This window comes from Periplaneta americana, chromosome 8 (assembly GCF_040183065.1).
Source record: "Periplaneta americana isolate PAMFEO1 chromosome 8, P.americana_PAMFEO1_priV1, whole genome shotgun sequence".
Lineage (NCBI taxonomy): Eukaryota > Metazoa > Arthropoda > Insecta > Blattodea > Blattidae > Periplaneta > Periplaneta americana.
In genome coordinates this window covers 99,170,743-99,195,970 of record NC_091124.1, presented here as the reverse complement: position 1 = coordinate 99,195,970, position 25,228 = coordinate 99,170,743, and the positions used below count along the sequence as shown (strand labels likewise).

At 35.0% G+C, this 25,228-nt stretch overlaps 1 protein-coding gene across 1 annotated transcript in view; it reads left to right on the top strand.

The window, feature by feature from the left end:
- Positions 1 to 1,904: 1,904 nt before the first annotated feature.
- Psn (presenilin) overlaps positions 1,905 to 25,228 on the top strand; it is a 47,840-nt gene continuing 24,516 nt past the window's right edge. The window contains exons 1-5 of the mRNA XM_069833314.1: positions 1,905 to 2,286; positions 3,374 to 3,600; positions 10,986 to 11,127; positions 12,964 to 13,031; positions 19,978 to 20,198. Of these exons, the coding sequence (XP_069689415.1) occupies positions 2,131 to 2,286; positions 3,374 to 3,600; positions 10,986 to 11,127; positions 12,964 to 13,031; positions 19,978 to 20,198 (814 nt within the window). The 5' untranslated portion in view covers positions 1,905 to 2,130. The remainder of the gene's footprint in view (positions 2,287 to 3,373; positions 3,601 to 10,985; positions 11,128 to 12,963; positions 13,032 to 19,977; positions 20,199 to 25,228) is intronic.

The window sequence follows — 25,228 nt, the reverse complement described above, 5'->3', positions numbered from 1 at the left end:
TAAAATAGACTTAACAAACAAAAAAAATGCACAGTAAGGTTAACATAAAACTTATATTCGTGCACAATCCTTATCCTTGCACCAAAAACGGATGTTCTCTGAATCAAACGATCATATTTTAATTATTTGCATGTAATAACAATTAAGAAACATGTTAAAGGAATTATCATTGCACTAAATGAGTGGTCTCTGGACCAAAATGATCGCATTTTAATTATTTAAATACAATTTAAATTAAGTAACATATCAAACGATTTATCCATCTATCAAACACGAATGTTCCCTGGATCAGATGTCCTATTTTAATTATTTAATTGCTTTATATTTATTTCTAACAAGTGCAGCGGAGCGCACGGGTACGGCTAGTTTTAAAGATTTCTGAAGAGGAGTGGAAAAAAAAGTGACTACCATGTACAAAAAGTGTAGGAAGAGTATTGTTTTACAAATTATATAATCGAAGGTGAGAACAAATAAATGCACACACAATTTTGTTGAAAAGGTTGTAACTTCAATTAACTCAGAAAATGTAGGCCTAATTTTATTTTCAGAGCAGAAGTGGTGTAAGTCAAAAATAGGTAATGAGGGTTAAAGTAAACATTCTGTAAAATACAGCGCAAAGGAGCAGTTAATATTGAATTTATTTAAACTATTAGTAGTCAGTGAATAGCACGAAGGATATATTAATTGCTACTTTGCGCTGTATTTTACAGAAATTTTACTTTAAACCTCATTATCTAATTTTGACTTATACCACTTCTGCACTGAATGGCTCAAATAATCACCGAGAATGTAAAATCAACACTAATAACAGTCATGCAAATTATTACAGAAAAGATTGCTTTTTATATTAAATTTAAAAAGGCTCTTTTATTTCTTGAGAACTTAATACGTCTGTCACATGAATCTACACCAACACATCAGAAACTTATCGACACAGTCTGGATTTATTCAAGAAGTGAATATTTTGCAAAAGGATTACAATACTCTTGAATTCTTGAAAAATTAACACCATGATCCCTACTTGAATGGAATATAACATTCAACTTTTGAAAAATATATAGAAAAAAACACGAATAAAAAATTATGGAATTACTTGCATTAAAAACTGTAGATAGATTGTCCAAAATCGGAATGCTTACGCATTTACACATAGGCCTATGATCTCTGCAAAAAAATAATATACTGTAACAGGTATTTACTTTGTTTTTATTTAAACTCTCCTTCCTGACATACAAATAGATAACTGTTAACTAATAAATGTTTTATAGAACACAATACGTAGGCTACCTACAACGTGGATTATTGGTTATGAATGAGTTATGATTTTCTCTTGGTCTTTAGGGAATCTGAAGAAAGACAAATTAGGAGATTTTAATTTGTTGTTACTGCAATTTACAGCAATGCACACATTGCCTTTATTCCGACTCATGATTAAAACGTTATTATAACATCTCGCATCCTTTTAAAACACGTGCTGGTTGAACGAGACCCTATGACCAGTGCCTTGCCTACCGCTTGGGCGCTAGTGTCGCGAATGTTGGCAAAAAAAGTGTTAAAGTTGCGTGACTGTATGTATTAGACTGTGATATTACATCTTCATCTTTTTCTACATTCAATCGTCATAAAGAGTATAAATGTCAAACATCTTTGATAAATGTGTCAAGAAAATTCGCTGAGCTACCGATTTCAGCGAGAAACTTGCTCGAGGTTTTCACCTCGAACGAGAATCTTTTCCATTGTGTGGAAGTCCGTTTGAATCCATGTTATCAATCATTGCGAGAAAGAGGCGAAGAGCCTTCCTCCACACACTTAAATACACGGATATCGGCATGCCGGATATCAATCAATTGGGTCCTCTGAGCTTTCATTCGACTAACATAGGGATATTTTGCTGATTGTGGGGATTTTTTAAGCATCTGTAGGTACTTCCATCTCAAAATAGCTGGCAATTCTGACTATTCTGCTCCTAGTTGGCGACACTGTGTTGAATTCAACAGCAATGGAAAGCAGACGTTTGGCTGCCAAGTAAATGTAATTGTGTGATTTTTTTTTATCAAATTCATGTAAAGGTGATAACGAAGAGTATTTATCAGTGTAGATAACGATTCATGTGTTACGTAGTGATTGTGAATGTCTGATAGCGAATTCGAATCAGCCACAGAGTACACGGGCCTAATGGATGCACACGTAGCACCTGTCAGAACTGAGCCTGTGGCCGACAAAATTGGCAGGAGACGTAAGTCACGGAATAGTACACAAGAAGCACGACCGGAAGCTGTAGATGATGTAAATATTGTTTTGCTTATTTGCTTATACATAATTATAACTGCAGTTTCTTCAACAAACCTAGTAGCAGTGGAGGTGTGATAAGGTTATATTCTACATCTAAGCCAAAAAATTATTAAATGACAGTCGAAAGATGGAGAGGGAAGAGTAAAATATATTTCAAGGGAGAAAACAAGGGATGAGGTGTATGACCAAGAAAAAATTACCATGACAGCACTGGTTGTGGTTTAGTAGGATCCTGATCTAGCTGGACTGTCATAGCCTATTACTTAATTAAATCCAGCTGCTACAGACCTATGCTATCTACCTACCTACCTACTTACCCACCCAACCACTGAAAAGTGTGTATGCAAGGCATACTAAAAACCTGAACAAATGAAACTTAAACTGTCACTATCACTTATTTTTCTTATCAGGTATTGACAGCACTGTAACTCCCATTTAAAACTGACAATATGTAATGGACTCACATAGGCCATATGTATGTGCCAATTTTTTAAGTGGAAATGTGTTAAATGTAGTATATTTACTTAAGTTGTATTTTGTTTAGCATACATTTATAGTTATTCCATCTTTCAGTTTAATTTCATCGGTTAGAACGCAATGAAAGTGAGATACGTTATACAGTATGTGGTGCGTGAGAAATCGAAGATACAGTCTTATCCCATTTATATTTTGCCAGACTAAGCGATTTAGTCAACCAGATATTTTACTTGCAACATTTGCCCTCACATAACTAGCCATGTTATTGTTATTTCTGTATACTGAAGCTCATTTCCTGTTGAATAACTTTTCCTTCATTTTCCAATATACCACCTAATTTGTAGGCCATTTGTTATCTTGTGAAATCTATTTTGCGAGAAGGGAAGAAGAAAGTGGACTGGGAAGTTTCTCTCCCTCGCTATGCTTCCATTTGTAGCTAGCTAGCTAGCTAGCTCATTTACTCTGACAATTAGATTCTTACTATGAAACATGCATTTGGTTTCACGAGACACCGAATGGCCTATACATGTGCGTGTTGAATGATGCTGAATTGAAAGAAGCAGATTTATAGTTTTAATTCATAATATTTATGTGTAACTCATAGCATCAAGAAAATGGACTAGTGAACCATGCTCCAACTAGCCCTCCAGGAGGTGGGGGTCCTCTCATACAGCCGTCAGGTGTACAAGAGTGGCCAGTTGAGGAAGAAGAAGAGCTAAAATATGGTGCAAAACATGTGATCAAGCTGTTTGTTCCTGTGTCATTGTGCATGTTGGTGGTAGTTGCCACCATCAGCTCGGTTACATTCTACACAACTAAGGATGTTTACCTGTAAGTAGAGGTTCCTGTGCTGCTATGCATATTGGTGGTAGTTTCACAATCAGCTCAGTAACCTGAGACACAACTAAGGATATTTACATTCTAATAAAGATTTCTATGTCACTGTTTATGTTGATGGTAGTTGCTGCCATCAGATCGGTCATATTTTACACAATTAGGCCTAAAGGCTGGTTTACAATAAACCGGGAATGGAAACGAGAATGGAAATATTGTTAAAATACATGTTTTTAACATTATTCCCCGTTCTCGTTCTCGTTGTCATTTCCATTCCCGGTTTATTGTGAACCAGCCTTAAGAGTCTTTAGCTTTAAGTTAGTTGAGTAAAAGGAAATGTCCTACATCTGCAGTTATTGGCATTGCAAGTAAGAATAAAAGTGTTACCAGTTGAGTCAGTAATTCAATCACTGTAATGGTAAAAACAGTCATGATCTTACCAACCAAATCTCTCTCAATACAAGTGCATAGGTAGGTCTGTTATGAATAACTATACCCATCACATGCTTTTACAACTGATGAGTCGACCTGGTTGGCAAGTTGGTATAGCGCTGGCCTTCTATGCCCAAGGTTGCGGGTTCGATCCCGGGCCAGGTCGATGGCATTTAAGTGTGCTTAAATGCGACAGGCTCATGTCAGTAGATTTACTGGCATGTAAAAGAGCTCCTGCTGGACAAAATTCCAGCACATCCGGCGACGCTGATATAACCTCTGCAGTTGCGAGCATCGTTAAATAAAACATAACTTTTAACAACTGATGATGATAGTGGTAGTGGTAGTGGTAAATTTATAACAATATTATAAAATAAAATAAGATGATATGTCCGTATAGTAGTAATAATAATAATAATAATAATAATAATAATAATAATAATAATAATAATAATAATAATAACAATCATAAATATGCAGTGCTTCACCTAAATTTTTGTCCATGGCTCGCCATTGTGTGAATTATAATTTCTTACAAGAATGTAAGTTATGGGCAACACTTCCCAGCAGCTACTGTGAAGGAGGATTAATACCGAATGTTATTAATATAACATAATACATAAGTTTTAATCCGGCAAAGTGCTGTAAATTCGCAAATGCAAACAGAGGTGGTAGTAAGAGGGACCTGCCGCTTGTCAGCAGACAGAAACACTGGAAACATTCAGTGGGACTCACTGTATTTAACATTTCAATATTTTTTTCTGAATTTTCATGTTATATTAATGGTTCTGTACGTAACAAAAATAAATTATAGTGCTTAAACAGGGTAATTAATAAAAATTGAAGCAGAATTTAGCTCTATTGTAGTAGGCTAAATTATGTAAATATCACTTAATCTATTCTTCAGCTACTTTATGAATACAGTTTAGAAATTAATAACAGAGCCACTCTATGGTTATATATTGTGTTACAGTGAGACTGTACCTGCAATTCTGTAGTAATATGAAAATTATGTGGGAAAAAATCAGTTTTTATTCACCAGGCACAGGGTAGTTTATTCTCCATACAGCATACAGATATCTCCTGTAAACTTCAATAAAACCACATACTATTTTTCATATTTGGAAGTAAATCCCGAAAAGACAAAGTATATGATTATGTCTCATGACCAGAATATTGTACGAAAGGGAAATATAAAAATCGGAAATTTATCCTTTGAAGAGGTGGAAAAACTCAAATTTCTTGTAGCATAGTAACAAATATAAATGACACTCGGGAGAAAATTAAATGTAGAATGAATATGGGAAATGCCTGTTATTATTCGATTGAAAAGCTTTTGTCATCCAGTCTGCTCTCAAAAAGCTGAAAGTTAGAATCTATAAAACAGTTATATTACCGGTTGTTCTGTATGGTTGTGAAACTTGGATCCTCACTTTAAGAGACGAACAGAAGTGAAGTGTGTTTAAGAATAATGTGCTTAGGAAAATATTTGGGGCTAAGAGGGATGAAGTTACAGGAGAATGGAGAAAGTTACACAGTGCAGAACTGCACGCATTGTATTCTTCACCTGACATAATTAGGAACATTAAATCCAGACGTTTAAGATGTGCAGGACATGTAGCACATATGCATATGAATAATCCAGAAATGCATATAGAGTGTTAATTGGGAGGCCGGAGGGAAAAAGACCTTTGGGGAGGCTGATACTTAGATGGGAGGATAATATTAAAATGGATTTGAGGGAGGTGGGATATGATTGTAGAGACTGGATTAATCTTGCTCAGGATAGGGATCGATGGCAGACTTATGTGAGGATGGCAGTGAACTTCTGGGTTCCTTAAAAGCCATAAGTAAGTAAGTACTATTTTTCATAATTGACTCTTACGTATTGTGACAGCTGCACCGGGGTTCGAACGTGTGTCTGACAGGGCGCGTGGCAGACGAAACGCTGGTACGGGGAGCATCTGCTTGCTGAGAGGGCAGAGGGGGTGTATTATGGCAACGCGGCGAGGGGAGGTTGCGCGCGCATCTGCTACTTGCCGAATGAGGAAGGAAGCAAACTGCTACGTGCGGAGTGAAGGGAAGGACGGACCCTCCCGAATCGTACAGAAGTCCGTCGAAGTGGAGATATCCAGATAATTCGAGAGAGCTATCTCTGGACACCCGTAGAAATTTCTCGTAACTACGATTTAGTTATAAAAGAAGAAACGCGAGTGAACTTGAGCAGTTCAGTCAGCCCGTCAGTAAGCCAGTGTTGTTACAGGCAGATTTGGACAGTAAGCGAGTTAGTCTTGTGTAGCAGTGAAACCAGCTTCGAGAACAGAGCGCGACTTGAGTGGTGTCCGTAACTGTGGAGCCTAAATCCCGGAGTTCGAGTGCAGTGGACCGCAGTTGGGGGACCTGAGTTCGAAGTTCAGCGGATCGTCTCCGAAGGTCTGGGGTTTGAGATTCTGTGAACGCAAGTGATTGAGCTAGAAGAACTAGCCAAGACAAACGAGCTGTGAACTGAGAACTGACAGTTCTGTGTTGTAAATAGTGCTTTGTGAATATTAGTTAAGATTAACAGTTCATTGTTGTTCGTAATAGTCCAAGTAAATCGTCATTGTCGTTTGTGGAGTGCAATAACGAACGCTGTGTTGCTGTGCGGAGAGCAAATCCCATTGTTGACGGGAGTGAAATTAAATTGTAGAGAGTGATAATTATTGTTGAGATAATAAAATTGCATTGTTGTCTAGTATAAAAAGTTACAGTATGTTATAAAAATGGACATTCTTTTACATGTAGTCTCTTTAAGATGTAAATTTCTGTGAAGTGCACAACACAAGAATTTCAACATTTTTTTCTGACATTATCAAAGATTAAGTTATGTGCTTTAAACTCGCATAAAGAACATGTAAGTCAGGGACCAAATTAGATATAATGCGTTTTTTATGTCACATTATCCAAAACTGAATATACATTTAATTGACCTGAATCATCTAATGTTACATAATGATGGTTGTCACATTTAAGCCTACATCACTATAATGAACTTCAAGGTATGGTACTCTTATGCATAGATAAAGGTACAATAAAGTAAAAAACATCTCTTATTTAAATATAAATTATTGTGTTTCAAACACATCAATCTCTCTTGGAAGTTCATAATAAACTCGTGTTCCAATGGTCGTCATTGTAGACTGAGGAAAAATCTGGAGTATTTGTTCAAATTGTACATGAAAAAGGTCTTCTTCATCAACTGTGAAAGTCTTTACATGTTCTTTAGTCGACATACATAGACATATGACTTGAATTTCCAACTCTACATTGACTTGTAATGGAACAGTGACTAAGCTTATATTATGTTATATATTATTTTAATGTACTGAAGTACATATGATATTTCCATGCAGATATTCTGCGTCATCATACGATGAAAGAGTAATGGAACGGAAGTGATTTACGCATATCACTTCGTGATTTAAGACGGCACTTATTCCGTCGGATCCCGGCCAACTAGTCACTCATAACGAGTGCACCTCAGCACATGTGTGGACTTCGGTCCTATGTTCATAGACATCTATGACGTAGTGCAGAGGGCGGCCACTAGAGAGAACCCAAGAGTTGGAACTTAATCTGAGACAGTTCTGTCCGACGCCAGGGTGGTATCCGGTGTGGCTTAGTGGATAAAGCATCAGCACGTAGAGCTGAAAACCCGGGTTCAAATCCCGGCGCCGGAGAGAATTTTTCTCCGTTCCATTACTCTTTCATCGTTATATTATGTTGATATTTTATATTTGTTTTTCCTGACCTTTTTGAACTGAAAAATTCAGCTAGTACCTAGGTTCCAGGTTGCACATTTTCAGTCTTTGGAACAAGAGTATTTTCAGACATAGATTCTATTTACAAATCTTCAGAAATAGTGTTTTCGCCATAATAATTAAATAAACATAATTCAATTTATCAAACATTTCTTAATAGCTATTTACTTGAAGAAAGAATGATGCTCAAACTGATAAGAAAGAGGAAAAGGAATTGGTTGGATTACTGGCTGAGAAGAAACTGCCTACTGAAGGATGCACTGGAAGGAATGGTGAACGGGAGAAGAGTTCGAGGCAGATGAAGATATCAAATGATAGACCACATTAAGATATATGGATTAAATGTGCAGACTAAGAGGAAGGCAGAGAATAGGAAAGATTGGAGAAAGCTGGGTTTGCAGTGAAAGACCTGCCCTTGGGCAGAACACTATAGATGAATGTAGGGCCTCTGAATGATATTTATTGTCATCAATCTAACTACAAATAATGGCGACTCTTAACATTTCTGCATTTGGTAGCACCATAACTATCATACTTTCTTCTAACATCTTTATATATACACCTTAAATAATACTGGCTTTAGTAGTAATTCTCAGTACTTAATAATTAATATACACCTTTAGATTTACCCACATACAGTATCATCAGCTAACCAGTCCAGCGGATTAAAGTAAAGCACAACTATCTTAATGTGCATGCATCACTGTGATTTGACTTTGGTTTTCGCTTCATCTGAAAATTTTTTTGTTCACCAGGAACTGGTTTGTTAACCATTTTGTAATATTGTGCCATTTTTCCACTTGTCTCACAGCTTCAAGTTTTAGTTTGATAAATTGTAACTACACGTTTACATTTTGTTGATGTCATAGAAATACAGATATCAAGAAATTATTTAACACAATATGCACTAACAACTGCTTAACATCTACAGTATTTACATAAGTGAATACACATGGAATCAGTTGTCACCTCTCATTCAGCCATGACTGGTTTCACGATTCTGGGGTTAGGGAGTAGGTGGAAGAAAAGGTATTGGCTATATACAAATAATAACTTTCACTTGACAGAAACAACATATACCCCCTGGCTGCTACTAAACAGAAGACAAGTGAACGGAGGGTGTGAAAAGCAGATTTCTCTACTTACTACATTTCTTAAAAAGTATTCACAATGTCTTATTTGTAGCCTTGCTATGGGATGAAAACAAGAGGACAGTAGCTGCCTCATTAGTATGCATTGACAAACCTTCGGAACATAAGATACAGTTATATTTTAGACATTTAAGTGTGTTATGGTTAAAAAATACGGTATGTATTTTAACGGTTGAGCAAAGTTGGTTAAGCAGGCTTTTGCTGTAGCCTAACTGATTATATTGTATTGCATAGAAATTTATATAAATTCATTTTGAACGCAAAACATAACACAAACACAAGAACATAAGAAATACATCACACTAACATATGAAAACAAAAGCACACATAAGATCGCATCTTCATTCAGAAAGCAGAAATACAACATAACATACAGAACAGAAAACACACTACAAAGACATCTCAACACACAAAAAACACAAATAAATAAATACGACCACACAGGTGTATACAAACTCACATGTAATAGTTGCGATAAGTTCTACATAGGACAGACAGGCAGATCATTCCAAACACGCTACAAAGAACACATTAAAGCAATAACCATCACATATGCCGATCACATAACCAATGCTAACCATACATACAATAACATAAATACGGACATGGAAATCCTACACATACAACCCAAGAACCAAACAAACACACTAAAACACACCCCGATCAAATTCTCAACACACAGATCAATTTCAGTACACACACACTATTTGACTCCACTCTTCAACACCTTTCAACAATCAAACACACCCACATAACAAGCAGAGAAGTTCGAGATGACGCCGTGATCTAGTAGGCTCTGAGGATGGAGTTGAAGCACTGAAACAGCTGTAAGCCGCACAAATCTTACATAATTAACACGAGTAAGTCCACTAGTTAATCAATTAATTATATAAATTCTTGTAACTTTTGTTTTTTGGCAGTTTAGCATTATAGTTTGTCTTCTAAATTTGCGTTGTTCGATAATTTAGAATATCAGAATATAACTTCTTGTTGCATTTTTATTTCGGATCATGAATTCACAATTTTACAGTAGGCCTACCAGTAAATGTTTTTGCATTTCCTTGCTGAAATTCAGAAGTGAACAGATGAACATACATCTTAATGGCAATGAAAGCAGATATGAAGCTATTGGAAACTAAATAAATGGATATTTGTTGTGTGTGAAACAAAGTCTTACTTCACTTTTGGTGAGAGCAATGTGTTAAAACTAAAATAGATCAGAAGGTGATACTTGCAGTCTACCATATTAGTTTTTTGCACTGCAAACTCATTGATTGAGGGAGAAGTTTTATATATATATATATATATATATATATATATAGGGTGGATGGTAACCCCTGCACCAAAATGAAACTGGCAATAGATAATGAGGAGAGATTTGAAAAATCTAAATAATTTTTTTTTTCTAACATTCACTGTTTTAGAGGAAATCGTTATGTTTCTATAAAGCATTTAGCAACATCTCGGCTGCTGCAATAACTCTAAGCAAGTGCGACCTGCACTCCTTACCTCCCCCCCCCCCCCCCTTCAATCAGTAACACGTGACGCAATAGAGCACTGCAAACATTGGGAAAATTGAAGCAGAATTGCTGGATAATTTTCGGTATTGGAGCTTGGACTCATATCGCCATCATTAATTCACATATCATCATCACCCATACTAATAGCCCAGGTTCACTGTGCGGTATGCTGCATTTGTACAAGAGCACAGCTGTTCGGCTACATAATCATTCACAAGAATAGGAGTGGTAAGCACAATAAACTTCAGGCTACAGTGCAAGCCTTTGGGGGTCTCCTCTATATTTTCCTGCTTAATGGTGCTTCATCAAAGGAAAAGTGTAATAAAAGTTTTGTTATATTTAACATGTAGAATCACCTCTTAAAGTTTGGTGCAGAGATTACCATCCATCCTGTATATTACATTTAGAAAATGTTGCACTATTTTATATATTACATTTAGAAATTGTTGCACTATTTTTATTTGTTATGTTTGTTACAGTGTTTATACTCCATTTCATGAAGAAAGTGATGACACCAGCACAAAGGTGTGGAATGCAGTGGCTAATTCTCTAATTCTACTGGCTGTAATAGCTGTCATGACAGTTCTTCTTATAGTTCTCTACAAGTACCGTTGCTATAAGGTAGGCCTTGTACTTCTTATTACCGGTACCGTATGTGAGAGCATGGGTTTTATTTATTTCAGCTATCTGTCATATATCTGCCTAAATTATCTTTCAATTTTATATTAAAACTTTTTGCTTCTGGCATCAATATAGTGAAAGGGGGAGACTAGTGCTAAATTGCCAAGTCCATTTTCTCAATTAATACATTACTACAGAGAAATGTGCGAAAAAAAAAAAACAGTGTTCTATGTTTTTATGATTCTCTTTGCTTCTCCTTCCTCTTGTACACTTTCCAGAAGGCTGTAACAAGGCCATGATTCTTCTTGTACAGGTATAATGGTGTACTGGGTTGCTAATTGTTTCCAGTCTGGTAGTCTTTACGTAGGCATAGCATAGTCTTCCTCTTAGGCTGCTCTGTGGCTTTCACTGAGGTTATGTTCACATCAGGCTAGAGTTTGATCCAAGTGAGGGAACCACATAGCTATTCCTTAGGTGTTTTGTCAATCTCAGTCAACAGCAGACGACTCTTAAATAATGTTGTTAATTTGACTTTGAGCTTTAGGGAATCTGAGCTCTATCTATAGCGGTGATCATTTCCTTCACAGTATTGATAAAATCAAGGAGGTCGTCCTTATTGCATCATAAAAATGATACATTTTGGACTAAATTCATTCATTCATTCATTGACTCTTCGAACAGCGAAGTTATTGTTTATTTCTTTACTTTAGTTAATCTGATGACGAAGTAATGTGTTCTGTAGTCTGTCTTTTTATCTTAATATATAAAAGTGAATGTGGATATGTACAGTATGTATGTATGTATGTATGTATGTCGGCAGGCAGCTGGATAATTAAGAAGATTGATTGATTCTATGTTTGGTTGTTATTTTTACAGCTAGTATTTACATACAATCTGTGTTGGCAACTCCAATTCATGGAAAACCTTAAAGAAATTGTGCTGAAGTCATTAATACCCAAAAGTTAAAAAGCTGTTAAATTTTTATACCAATAGCAGTAAATGTGTAATTTTTTTGTAGCTAATTGACGTTCAAAATCTCTTAAGTTTGCAAGACTATTCAAAATAAACTGGAAACACATGTCACCATCTAGCAGCCATATTTAAAGCATGTTATTGAATATGTTGCCATTTGAAAGATAGATTTACTTTCAGAATCGGGCACAGACTTATGTGTTCCATAAAGTTAAGGAACAGATAGCTATGGAATAGATATCTTGAGTTTAATGCAACTGGGCATAAGTCTAATTTAAAAATACTTGTCAGACAATAATGTACCTTACAGCAGTCCCCTATAAGAAGGATTTAGAGCAACAAGATATTATTCATTATTGGACATGCACACGATGCAATGTAAGCTCGATCTGCATAATGTTTCATTAAATAAATAATAGGAATATGATTTTTCGTTATTTTGGCACCCCCTTAAGTCGGCTCTCTGGGCCATGGCCCGCCTCTTGATGCAGTCCTGATTTCATAATTGTGTTCTGTGCTCTTGCAATAATTTTTCGTAATGATTTTTCCATTGTTCCAGTTTCATCATATGAATTTTTTTATTTGCATTTATTGTTATGAATTTTTAAGGACAATAAAATCCTCTAGATAGAGTTAATGGCTACTTTATAACGCAGGTAACGAAGTTATGATATTTCATATTATACAATTGTTTTAAAAGAAACAATTTGAATTTATGTCGTGTTCTAATTTATTTATTTTGATGCTAAATCACATGTTTCATAATTGCCACATTTAAACTGAACTAAATTTAACTATGTTCCATGAAGTGTGATTGTGCTGAGTGGAACATCTACTCAAATCTCTTACTTCTTTGTGTTGCAGATTATTCATGGTTGGCTCATCCTCTCATCACTGATGCTGTTATTTATATTTTCATATCTTTACCTAGAGTAAGTACAATCATCTCATTCTATTTTGTTCCCTTCTCTTCTCCGCCCTAAAATTGTAAAATTGATTTGCATGAGCTGTTATTTGCTGCTGCTGCTGCTGATGATGATGATAATAATAATAATAATAATAATAATAATAATAATAATAATGCTTGCTTACTGGCTTTTAAGGAACCCTGAGGTTCATTGCCGCTTTCACATAAGTCCGCCATTGGTCCCTATCCAGAGCAAGATTAATCCAGTCTCTACCATCATATCCCACCTCCCTCAAATCCATTTTACTATTATCTTCCCATCTACTTTTCGGCCTCCCCAAAGGTCTTTTTCCCTCCGGCCTCCCAACTAACACTCTATATGCATTTCTGGATTCGCCCATATGTGCTACATGCCCTGCCCATCTCAAACGTCTGGATTTAATGTTCCTAATTATGTCAGGTGAAGAATACAATGCATGCAGTTCTGTGTTGTGTAACTTTCTCCATTCTCCTGTAACTTTATTCCTCTTAGCCCCAAATATTTTCCTAAGCACCTTATTCTCAAACACCCTTAACATATGTTTCTCTCTCAAAGAGAGAGTCCAAGTTTCACAACCATACAGAACAACCGGCAATATAACTGTTTTATAAATTCTAACTTTCAGATTTTTTGATAGCAGACTGGATGATAAAAGCTTCTCAACCGAATAATAACACGCATTTCCCATATTTATTTTGTGTTTAATTTCCTCCCAAGTGTCATTTATATTTGTTACTGTTGCTTCCAGATATTTGAATTTTTCCACCCCTTCAAAGGATAAATTTCCAATTTTTATATTTCCATTTCGTACAATATTCTCGTCATGAGACATTATCATATATTTTGTCTTTTCGGGATTTACTTCCAAACCTATCTCTTTAAATGCTTCAAGTAAAATTCCCGTGTTTTCCCTAATCGTTTGTGGATTTTTTCCTAACATACTCACGTCATCCTCATAGACAAGCAGCTGATGTAACCCCTTCAATTCCAAACCCTCTCTGTTATCCTGAACTTTTCTAATGGCGTACTCTAGAGCAAAGTTAAAAAGTAAAGGTGATAGTGCATCTCCTTGCTTTAGCCCACATTGAATTGGAAATGCGTCTGACAGAAACTGACCTATACGGACTCTGCTGTACGTTTCACTGAGACCATTTTAATTAATCGAACTAGTTTCTTGGGAATACCAAATTCAATAAGAATATCATATAAAACTTCTCTCTTAACCGAGTCATATGCCTTTTTGAAATCTATAAATAACTGATGCAATAATAATAATAATAATAATAATAATAATAATAATAATAATAATAATAATAATAATAATAGTTTATTTAACCTTGGCAGAGTTTAAGCCATACGGCCTTCTCTAACACTCAACCAGAATTAAAACTGCTTTACAAAAAACACTACAAATGATTTATTTATTTATTCTGGTGTAGTTAAGGCCATCAGGCCTTCTCTTCCACAACACCAGGAATACAAATACAATAATAGAAATAAACAGAAAAAAATACACTATAATATACAAAGTAAAGCTACACAAGAAATAAAGAGAGAGAAAAAAAACACTATAAACAAAGTAAAGCCACACAAAAATATACAGGTTGCAGTCACACAAACTTTAAATGAGTGTTCATGTTGTAATAACTTGGTTAAAGACGATCATATTACACAAAAGACTGATTGATGGATATACACTCTGTTTTATAATATATTTAGTCTCCTTAAACATGATCATAACTATTCACTGGTTTGAAACAGAGAGTTGTATAATTATTGTAGATCGTTAGTATAATGCTAATGTGGTCTGGATCTAGCTGGTTGTGACAGTTTGTAAATATCATATGAACTTTACTAAGTCAATGCTCACTAGGTGTACTTGTTACTGAAATACACAAAGCTATCATCCAATTAAGTCTGAGAATGTTGCTGTGAAGACGATATTTCTTTTTGCTTACTATCAAGTCATTCTTTCAGACACTGAGAAAGATAATCATAAAGCTGTTTTCAACTTCAGACAGTTTTCATGAATCAAATTCAAGCATTGGAGGGGAAAATATTCTATGAGATCAAAAATAGTAGTATCACTACAATACAGAAAGCTAGCACAGTTAATTATTTGAAATGACTCATTTCTTATGATGAAGATAAAGATGTGGAATGAAAATTGTTAAGATTCCATTACTGTACGTGTGCAGAATAGTCTGCAGAACTTTAAAAAATAAAACCAGGAAACATACTATCATACACTTGTACAAAATATTAATAGTTTCACCTCTTATTTATGGCAGTGGAAACTGATCTCTAAACAAATCAGGAAAAAGAAAATCGAATCTGTATGTGATTCTTAAAGCGAATAATTGAATATATGGGTACCTTCAGTGATCACATCTGCAATACCATCTTTAGAGAGAAATTAACCATTTTTAATTTAGGAAACAAAATTGATTAAATTAAGTAACAGTGATTTAATCTTGGACAGGACAGGGACTGATGGCAGGCTTATGCGGGTTCCTTAAAAGCCATTTGTAAGTAAGTAACAGTGATTTGGACTTACAGAATATATGAATCTATCTAGTTCATCAGTTCACAAAGTGTAATCGTAGAGAACGATTGTGTAATAAGCAGCATATACAATTAGGTTAGCATGTGAAGAAGGTATGGGGGACGACCTAAATTCGTACAGGTCGCGAATCGGGGGTTATAATGCATGGCAATGCTGCAGATGTTCAAAAGGTGAGAATGCAATAGTGTCCGATAGAATCTACATATTATGACCACAATTGTTTTATCAATTCTATTGATTATTGGAAATGTTGAGTTAAACCCTGGTCCTGGCGATAGGGAAGGAAGAGACTACAGTGATGAAGTGTTTCAAAGAGAATGGATGAACTACATGAAAGAAACGAGAGAAGACAGTCAAAAGGCACGTGTTCCACTAAACAAAGTTTCAAATGATATAGATACATTAGTTAACAGATACACTGAAGTGGAAAATAAGATAAAATAGGTTATCCAAGAGCAGGTGGTGTTAAAATCGTTAGTTAAAAAATGCGAAAGTGATAGTAGAATTAATAACATAGTAATTTACGGTGTTGAAGAGTGCAATTATGAAAAAGAAATTGATACTTGTTTCGTTACTTTACTTTCCTTTACTTACTGGCTTTTAAGGAACCTGGAGGTTCATTGCTGCCCTCACATAAGCCCGCCATTGGTCCCTATTCTGAGCAAGATTAATCCATTCTCTATCATCATATCCCACCTCCCTCAAATCCATTTTAATATTATCTTCCCATCTAGGCTACGTCTCGGCCTCCCTAAAGGTCTTTTTCCCTCCGGCCTCCCAACTAACACTCTATATGCATTTCTGGATTCGCCCATGCGTGCTACATGCCCTGCCCATCTCAACGTCTGGATTTAATGTTCCTAATTATATCAGGTGAAGAATACAATGCGTGCAGTTCTGTGTTGTGTAACTTTCTCCATTCTCCTGTAACTTCATCCCTCTTAGCCCCAAATATTTTCGTAAGCATCTTATTCTCAAACACCCTTAACCTAATACTTGTTTCGTAGTGTTAAAATTGTTGACTAACTATTTCAGACTAAACTTGGACATAAGTGCAATAAATAATGCATATAGACTTGGTAGCAGAAAGAAAAGACCAATTATTGTGAAATTTAACAATTACTTTATTAAAGAGCACATCATTGCCAATATGCATCTACTTAAAGGCACAAATATCTACATAGAAAATGACTTTGCGAAAGAAATAAGAGAGAAAAGAAAGAAATTAATACCATTACTAAAAGAAGCTCGAAGTAAAGGATTTAGAGCAATTTTAGTAAAAGCTATAATGAAGATAAACGGAAACATAGTTGACGTAAAATCCTTAAATAATCCAAATATTGAGGATTTATTGGGTTGCTGCAACAAGAACAGAAATAAGGAAATTGAGACAAATGGAAATAGAGCATCATCTCCACAACATGTAAACAGAAGTGAAATCAAGAACGCTGCTTTCACAAATCCATTTAGAAGAAATAAAGTGAAGAAAGAAAACCTAGAATGGAAGAAGCTGCTGGAACTAGAGAAGATGCTGTTTGAGGAGCTTTGCCACAGACTGAGGGAATGACCAGTGAGGGAGTCTGAGGCGCGCAAGTGAAAATACAACAAGGAGAAGCAATTGTGGATCAACTGACAAGGTCAGCGCTAGTGAAGATCAGTTACTAAGAATGCTACAGGCCGTTGGTATCCGGGGTGCTCGAGAGGAAGTGAAACATCTACAGTATGGAGGAGCGGTGCAAAACCAACCGATGAGGTAGAAGCAGGTGACGAACATTTAATAAGAGGTAAAATGACAAATAGAAACTTTAACAGAAATAAATATGAGCAATCAAATTCAATCAAGAATATAGATACTGAACGAAACTACTTACTAAGAGGTAGGCATCAACAAAGATTAAACTTTCCTAAAATTAGAAAAGCTAAAAATTAACTTAATAAGATAAGAAGACATGTTTCGAAAATAGGATAGAATAACATCAAGGTTTTAAAATAAAAATGAAAGTAAAGAATTAATGAAGTTATTAAGTAATAACTATATTTCCACTGGATGAAACATGACTTTATAGGAAAGGGTTTTTTTTTTAAATAGCTGTGTTAATTAGTAAATGTTCAAAAAATAATCAACTTCATAAATTTGTAAACTACTATACTTTAAATTCAATAGGAATGCACGTATAATAAATTTAATTTATTATGTATCATAATAGCAATGAACGAAAATGACTGCATGTGATAGAATGATGAAACTGGAATTGAGGTTGATTACATAATTAACTTTTCAAGTGTGTTTAAACATGTATGCAGAAGGCTGTATAGATGTTACGCAGACGATTCTGCTGACGTGAAAATATTGCAAGAATAGAGACTACCCCACATATTGAATGTACCGATTCAGCTATTTCAGTTTGTTGACTTTATGTTGACATCTGCTAACCTCAATGTGATATTTACTATTTCAAATAATAAGTTATTATGTGAAAGAAGACCTAAAATTAAACATAAATATAAATAGGGCAACAGGAACGATTGATGTAGACTTGTTTATTGTAAAGTTAAAAAAAAAAAGAGAGAATTTAAAAAAATGAGGAGAATGGAGAAAGTTACACAATGCAAAACTGCACTCATTATATTCTTCACCTGACATAATTAGGAACATTAAATCCAGGCATTTGAAATGGCAGGGCATGTAGCACGTATGGGCGAATCTAGAAATGCATATAGAGTGCTAGTTGGGAGGCCAGAGGGAAAAAGACCTTTGGGGAAGCCGAGATGTAGATGGGAGGATAATATTAAAATGGATTTGAGGGAGGTGGAATATCATGATAGAGACTGGATTAATCTTGCACAGGATAGGGATCGATAGCGGGCTTATGTGAGGGTGGCAATGAACCTCTGGGTTCCTTAAAAGCCATTTGTAAGTAAGTTTAATATGTAAATAAGCTTTAAGGTTTTTAAAATAAACGCGCTTGGTTGAAACTTGCACTAAAACTAGACGTAAGTGCAAGTTAAAGTCAACATAAATTGATATAGATATGTGATGTGATGTGATATGATATTCTACCTTACGTTTTCCATATTAACCATTTGTACTAAATGAGTTGCTTTTACTATATTCCAATGTATTTTACTTTCTTTTTTCTATTATTGTATTATTTTCATGTTGTTTAGTGTCGATTTTATTATGATATTATTATTATTATTTTTTTTTGTAATATGTTAGTATTCTGTTCTTTAACTTTTTGTTAAATTGTAACTGCTTCTATACTTTGTGACCTGGTAGAGTGTAAGAGAAGGCGCTATGGCCTTAAGTCTGCCAGTGTAAATAAAGAATTATTATTATTATTATTATTATTATTATTATTATTATTATTATTATTATTATTATTATTATTATTTTTATTATGCAAAATGCGGTTTTTACTAAAGTAATTTTTTTTTTTTTTCCCATCCTTCAGACGTGAAACTTTTAGCACATTCTCATTTCCTTTGTGTTTCCGTTTTGTGACCTTTTCAATACAAAACCTGTATCCTATGTTCAGTCTTACTTTATAAGAATGAGTGCTTTACTTTCATACTGCAAATTTGGTGTATACAAAGCTTTGTAAATATGTAATGCGAACAGCAAAGTTAAATCACAGACATCAGATCAATTTGAAAATAAGAACAATGTAGGAAGCAATAAATGTACTGAAATTCCTACAAAATATATAATTTATGGCATAACTGTGAAATATATCATTGCTGATTTGGTGATACTTTATTAACCGAATAGATGATTATTTGCTTTGACTATATACATAGTGTTTGTCAGGAAACAGGTGTTGCTGAAGTTGATGCCATTGGCCTTTACTATTATAGATGGAATGGGACTGTCGAGGAAATAATGTGTACATTTCTCCTAGATCGAGCATAAGAAGGTTTTGTGTTGCGTAGTACGTACAGGCTGAAGGGACATCAAGGCTAGAGCATTAGTATATAGCTGACCTCCATTCATTGCAGTTCAGTTTAGTTTGTGGCAATGCAATAAACATTGAAACAGCGAATCTTTTTTTATGATATGTACTGTGTATCACGAAGAAATTGTACGAAAGGTCGACAGTTCCAGCACTTTTAAGTAAATAAATTAAATCTCTAATTTAATGTATAAGTTGCTAGATTTTATTGCCGAATGTTGACATGCTGTGTCATTGCTGTGTGGGCTGTTACTTGCCCATGTCAGTTTTTGAGTGGTGCCGTACTAAGTGAAACCTGTTTCCAGACGTATACACATTAAAGGTAATGAAAATAAATACATGAAAGTCAGGTTAATATTATTTTTTAAATCAAATAGTGGTTGTAATATACTGGTATATGTGCACATTACAGGGAAGTCCTGAGGGCGTATAATGTGCCCATGGATTATATAACCTTGGCACTGCTAATGTGGAACTTCGGCGTTGTGGGGATGATCTGTATTCATTGGCAGGGTCCTCTGCGACTTCAGCAGGCCTATCTGATCTTCGTGGCAGCCCTCATGGCACTGGTGTTCATCAAGTACCTGCCAGAATGGACCACCTGGGTAGTACTTGGAGTCATATCAGTGTGGGGTGAGTTTAGAAAAGCATAAGTTACCTAATCTGAACTGTATGTGAAATTGAAGAAATTGTATAACATTTACAACATAAATACAGTTTTCTCTGCCACCCCTTAGATTTTAATTTGTGTACTGGTATTTTATTTTCCTTTGAATAGTTACATCGCTTTTAAAACATATTCTGGTATTTATTTTCCTCTCCAATTGTCATTTCTTTATTATTTTAGACATCATAGCTAGTAAATTGCATGTTGGAATAATTTCTAACTGTAATTTTGTGTTTAAACCAATTATAGTACTGGTAATAGTTATATTAGCTACCAGCATAGCTCAGTTGGCAGAGGTGCTTGCCTTTTGATTCGGAGCTGTGCTTTCGATTCCCATTGGACTGATTACCTGGTTGGGTTTTTTTCCAAGGTTTTCCCTAACCATAAGGCGATTGTCAGGTGTTCTATGGCGAATCCTTGCCTCATCTCACCAAATACCATTTCACAGTTACCAATTTCATCGATGCTAAATAACCTAGTAGGCTAGTTGGTACAGTGGAAAGAAATTGCAAGTCTTTATAAATTGTTGCTTGAGGTATTTGGGTATTTGGTGGCCAGAGATTATAACTAATAAGGAACTCAGGAGAAGTGCAGATCAGCACGAAATCAGCAAAGAAATCAAATTCAGAAAATGGAAGTAGATTGGACATGTACTAAGGAGAGATAACATCACTAAAATGGCTCTGGATTGGAACTCCCAAGGACTGAACAGACGAAGAGGAAGACCTAAAATAACATGGAGCAACACAATTAGAGATGAGGCTAAACATGCAGGGAAAAGCTGGAAAAAAATTAAAGTGTTGGTGAACAATAGAGTACGATGGCGTGCTTTAATCAAGGCCCTATGCTTCCCTGCAGAGTGACCAGGACTACTACTACTACTACTACTACTACTACTACTACAACTACAACTACTACAACTACTACTACTACTACAACTACAACTACAACTACTACTACTACTACTACTACAACTACTACTACTACTACAACTACAACTACTACTACTACTACTACTATTACTACTACTACTACTACTACTACAACTACAAATACAGCTGCTGCTGCTGCTGCTGCTGCAAATAACCAACTAAAAACAGTTGAACTCTGATTGTCCGTCACCCTATTAACTTTTTTTTTCTGATTCATAATTTATTCATAATATTCATAATTTTTTCATAATTTACATTTGAAATGTTACATTTGAATAGATACCCGAAATGAGCATATGCTCATGCTCAAGTACTGTCCAGTAGACTGTACATAAATTTTAGAGACGTCACTAATAATGTTGATGATAGAAATAATAATAATAATAATAATAATAATAATAATAATAATAAATAATAATAGTAATAATAGATTAACAGTGACAGAGATAATACAAAGATAGTAATACAAATTAATAAATAAATAATAATAATAATAATAATAATAATAATAATAATAAAACATAAATATTAACAATAATAAAATAATAACTAAGACCAATAAAATAAAATGAAGGGTACAGAGAAAAAACGAACATAGTCACAATTTTCTTAAGGGTAATGTCATCATCGAATTCAGTATTGTAAATTTTATTTATCTCAACAATAATAATTCCTTTCTACAATTCACATTAAACGCTCTCGGCAACAATGGGATTTGCTCTCCGCACAGCAACACAGCGTTCGTTATTGCACTCCACAAACGACAATGACAATTTACTTAGACTATTGCGAACAACAATGAACTGTTAATCTTAACTAATATTTACAAAGCACTATTTACAAATCAGAACTGTCAGTTCTCAGTTCACAGTTCTTCTAGCTCAGTCACTCGAGTTCACAGTATCTCGAACCACAGACTTTCAGAGACAGTTCACTGTACTCGAACTCAGGTCCCTCCAACTGCGGTCCACTGCACTCGAACTCTGGTCCCTCCAACTGCGGTCCACTGCACTCGAACTCAGGCCTTTGGATGCTGACACAGTTGCGGACGCACACTCGAGTCGAACTCCGGTACACAAGACTGGCATGCTTGCTCTGGCTTACTCACTGACTGAGTAAACTGAAACTCTGCCCAGGTTCGCTCGCGTTTCTTCTTTTATAGCAAAATCATAGTTACGAGAAATTTCTACGGGTGTCCTCTTGAATTATCTGGATATCTCCACATCGGACAGACTTCTCTGGAAGATTCGGGAGAGTCCGTTCCCCCCTTCACTCCATAAGTAGCAGCTGCGCGCGCAGCCTCCCTCGCCGTGTAGGCCCTTTCCCCTCTCTTCTCTCTGCCGCGCGCCGTCCCTCAGTGCTCCGTGGAGCCCGCGCGATCTGCTCTCTTGCGGGATGCTGGTCGTGAGTTCGAATCTCACGTCGCTGTCACAGTATATTATTGCAAAATTTATTTTTGTTTCTAATGAAAAAGTAGGAAAGGATGACTGTATACGTAGTGATAATTCTCCTTTACCAGTTTTGATAAGAAAAACAAATTTTACAATAATATACTAAATTAAATGATGTCGTCAACGTTATGAGAATTGTGACTCTGTTCGTTTTTTCTCTGTACCCTTCAAATATAAAACCACTTAGCGAGAGTTAACACAACTTACATAAGCATATAATGATCAGGGGAAAAAAAATAACGAACTCGAAAATCAACAAAAAACTTCGTTGTATCAACTGATTAGCGGGTTACCCGTCTGTCTTTCTCTCGGATTTTTTTTTTTTGCTGCAGAAGTATATGAAGTACTGGTACTGTACATTATATTAACATGTTATTTTTTCTAAAGAGATTTATTACAAGACTTTAACCCTTACACAGTATGGTCTACTATTTGACTTGTCATGCTGTATAATTTCTGTATTAAATGTATTCCACTGGTATCAAAAGAAATCGTGTTGTGCTAATTATAAGAAGTGCAAATAACTGAGTGGTTTAGGGAACAAGAAACTGTGGCTCATCTCAGAAGATGAGACTGGCGTCACAACCGTGTGCAACTTAATAAAAATCAAGGCTAAAGTGTATAAAGTATGTAAATATACAACATAAGACCTCCACTATTCCTATCATTCCACAGACAGTTATTACAAAGAGTTTCCTTGCCCCTTAAAAACCCATCGTTAACAACCAGACATAAATCAGGGAACTTCTGGCACACTGTCTAGCATGTTGAATACAAGGTCATAGAGAAAATTACGAAAGTGTAAGCATTATTCACTAAATTTACGAAAATGTTTAATGGCACAGATTATCCAATTTGTTCTATTAACCGTTCAGCCCACCCCGTTCATTACCTTGGATGATACAGGTTCTACTGTAGTTATATCACTTTGTTAGTAAAATGTTTGAATGTGTTCTTGTGGATTGATGTACATTATGTGAAGAACATATTTATACCTATTTAAGTTCATAATTTTATTTTGTGTTTTATAACTGGAGAAAAAAAAAAGGAAAGATTGGAGAATGCTGGATTTGCAGTGAAAGACCTACCTTTAGGCAGAAAACTATGAATGAATGAATGAATGAACTGGAGAATTGAGATTGCCTGCATACAGTACTACATATTTATAGTTTATGTAAAGCTTTTGACAAAACTAAAAAAATATTTATGGAATGCATTAAAAAAATCAGAGTTCCAACAGCAATACAATCTCTCTGTAAAAATAAGACATCAATAATAAGAATCCTTAAAAATGGAGCCATATCCGATATCGATTAAAGAATCATTCAGACAAGGATGTCGGTTTTTTTAGCTGATTCATTGACAGAATCATAAATAGGGCTAATAACATTAAAAATAGTTTAAATATTAACCACACGAACTTTACTGCTGTGCTGTTTGTAGAAAGATAAACGATCTCGAATATAAGACGACATTTCCATTCACGAATTCGCAGAACTTCATAAACTTGCAAGTTTACTCATTTCTTCTGTAGAATAATTAAATTCTCCTGAAGAAATAAATTTTGTATACCAGTAGGGCCTGGCATTCTAAATGTTCTAATCAAGTACACGAACTGTTATGTTCACTTAGTGCAGATGTCTCAATAGGGTCTTCTCGGAGCACTTCCTCCTATCTCTCTTTTTTAATGTAAGAGTGGAACAAGATGCGGGAGCAGTTCATGTATCTCTGGATGACGTCATTGACCGCGACATTTGAATAGACTTCTGCAACCGCTACGATGTTGTCTCCATCTCAGAGAAAGAATGTCCTTATTACCGCAAATACCCATATATGAAGAAATAAAAGCTTTCATAGAGAAAGTGAAATTGTGGGAGTCAATTTATCACGTCATTAATCTAATTGTTACCTAATTTGAATCAAGATCAGTAACAAATGTAATGAATTACTGAAGGACTTGAGAAAAGAATTTGAGACCTGATTTAAGATTTGAATAGTTATAATTTAAAATAATTGTGAATTTCTAAGATTTTTGGTTATTGTTAATTATTGAAAACATTACGAAACATATTATTTAACTATTATTGTAATTATTACATTAATATTTACCTATTGTAAGAATACATACCTTAACAACCAACATGTTTAATTGTAATTTTATTATTACTATTTAATTGAATTTTATTTTATTAAATATAGTATAAACTTAAAAAAAAAAGACATACCAAAAACCATTTACTAGAAATGAAGTATTGTTGTTGATTAGTCAACTGTCCGAAGAAAGGTCTGAACCTCACAAGTGATACCAACAAGACACCACTTATGAGGCAACTAGGCCAGGAGATAATGGGGTAGGGTTGCCAGTTCCTTGTGCTTAAATAATTATGTAACATGTATGGTTGTTCATGCTTCAGATTTCTTTTTACTCAATATATAATTAGAAAATATAGTTATTATTATTATTATTATTATTATTATTATTATTATTATTATTATTATTAACAACCATCTATTGTGACAGTACAACTCAAAAGTGCAGCTTTGTGGAATTTCTCCCGTGACAGTTGCAACTTAGCTCGCTCATACGTGTGACATGAATCAGCGATCAGCTAT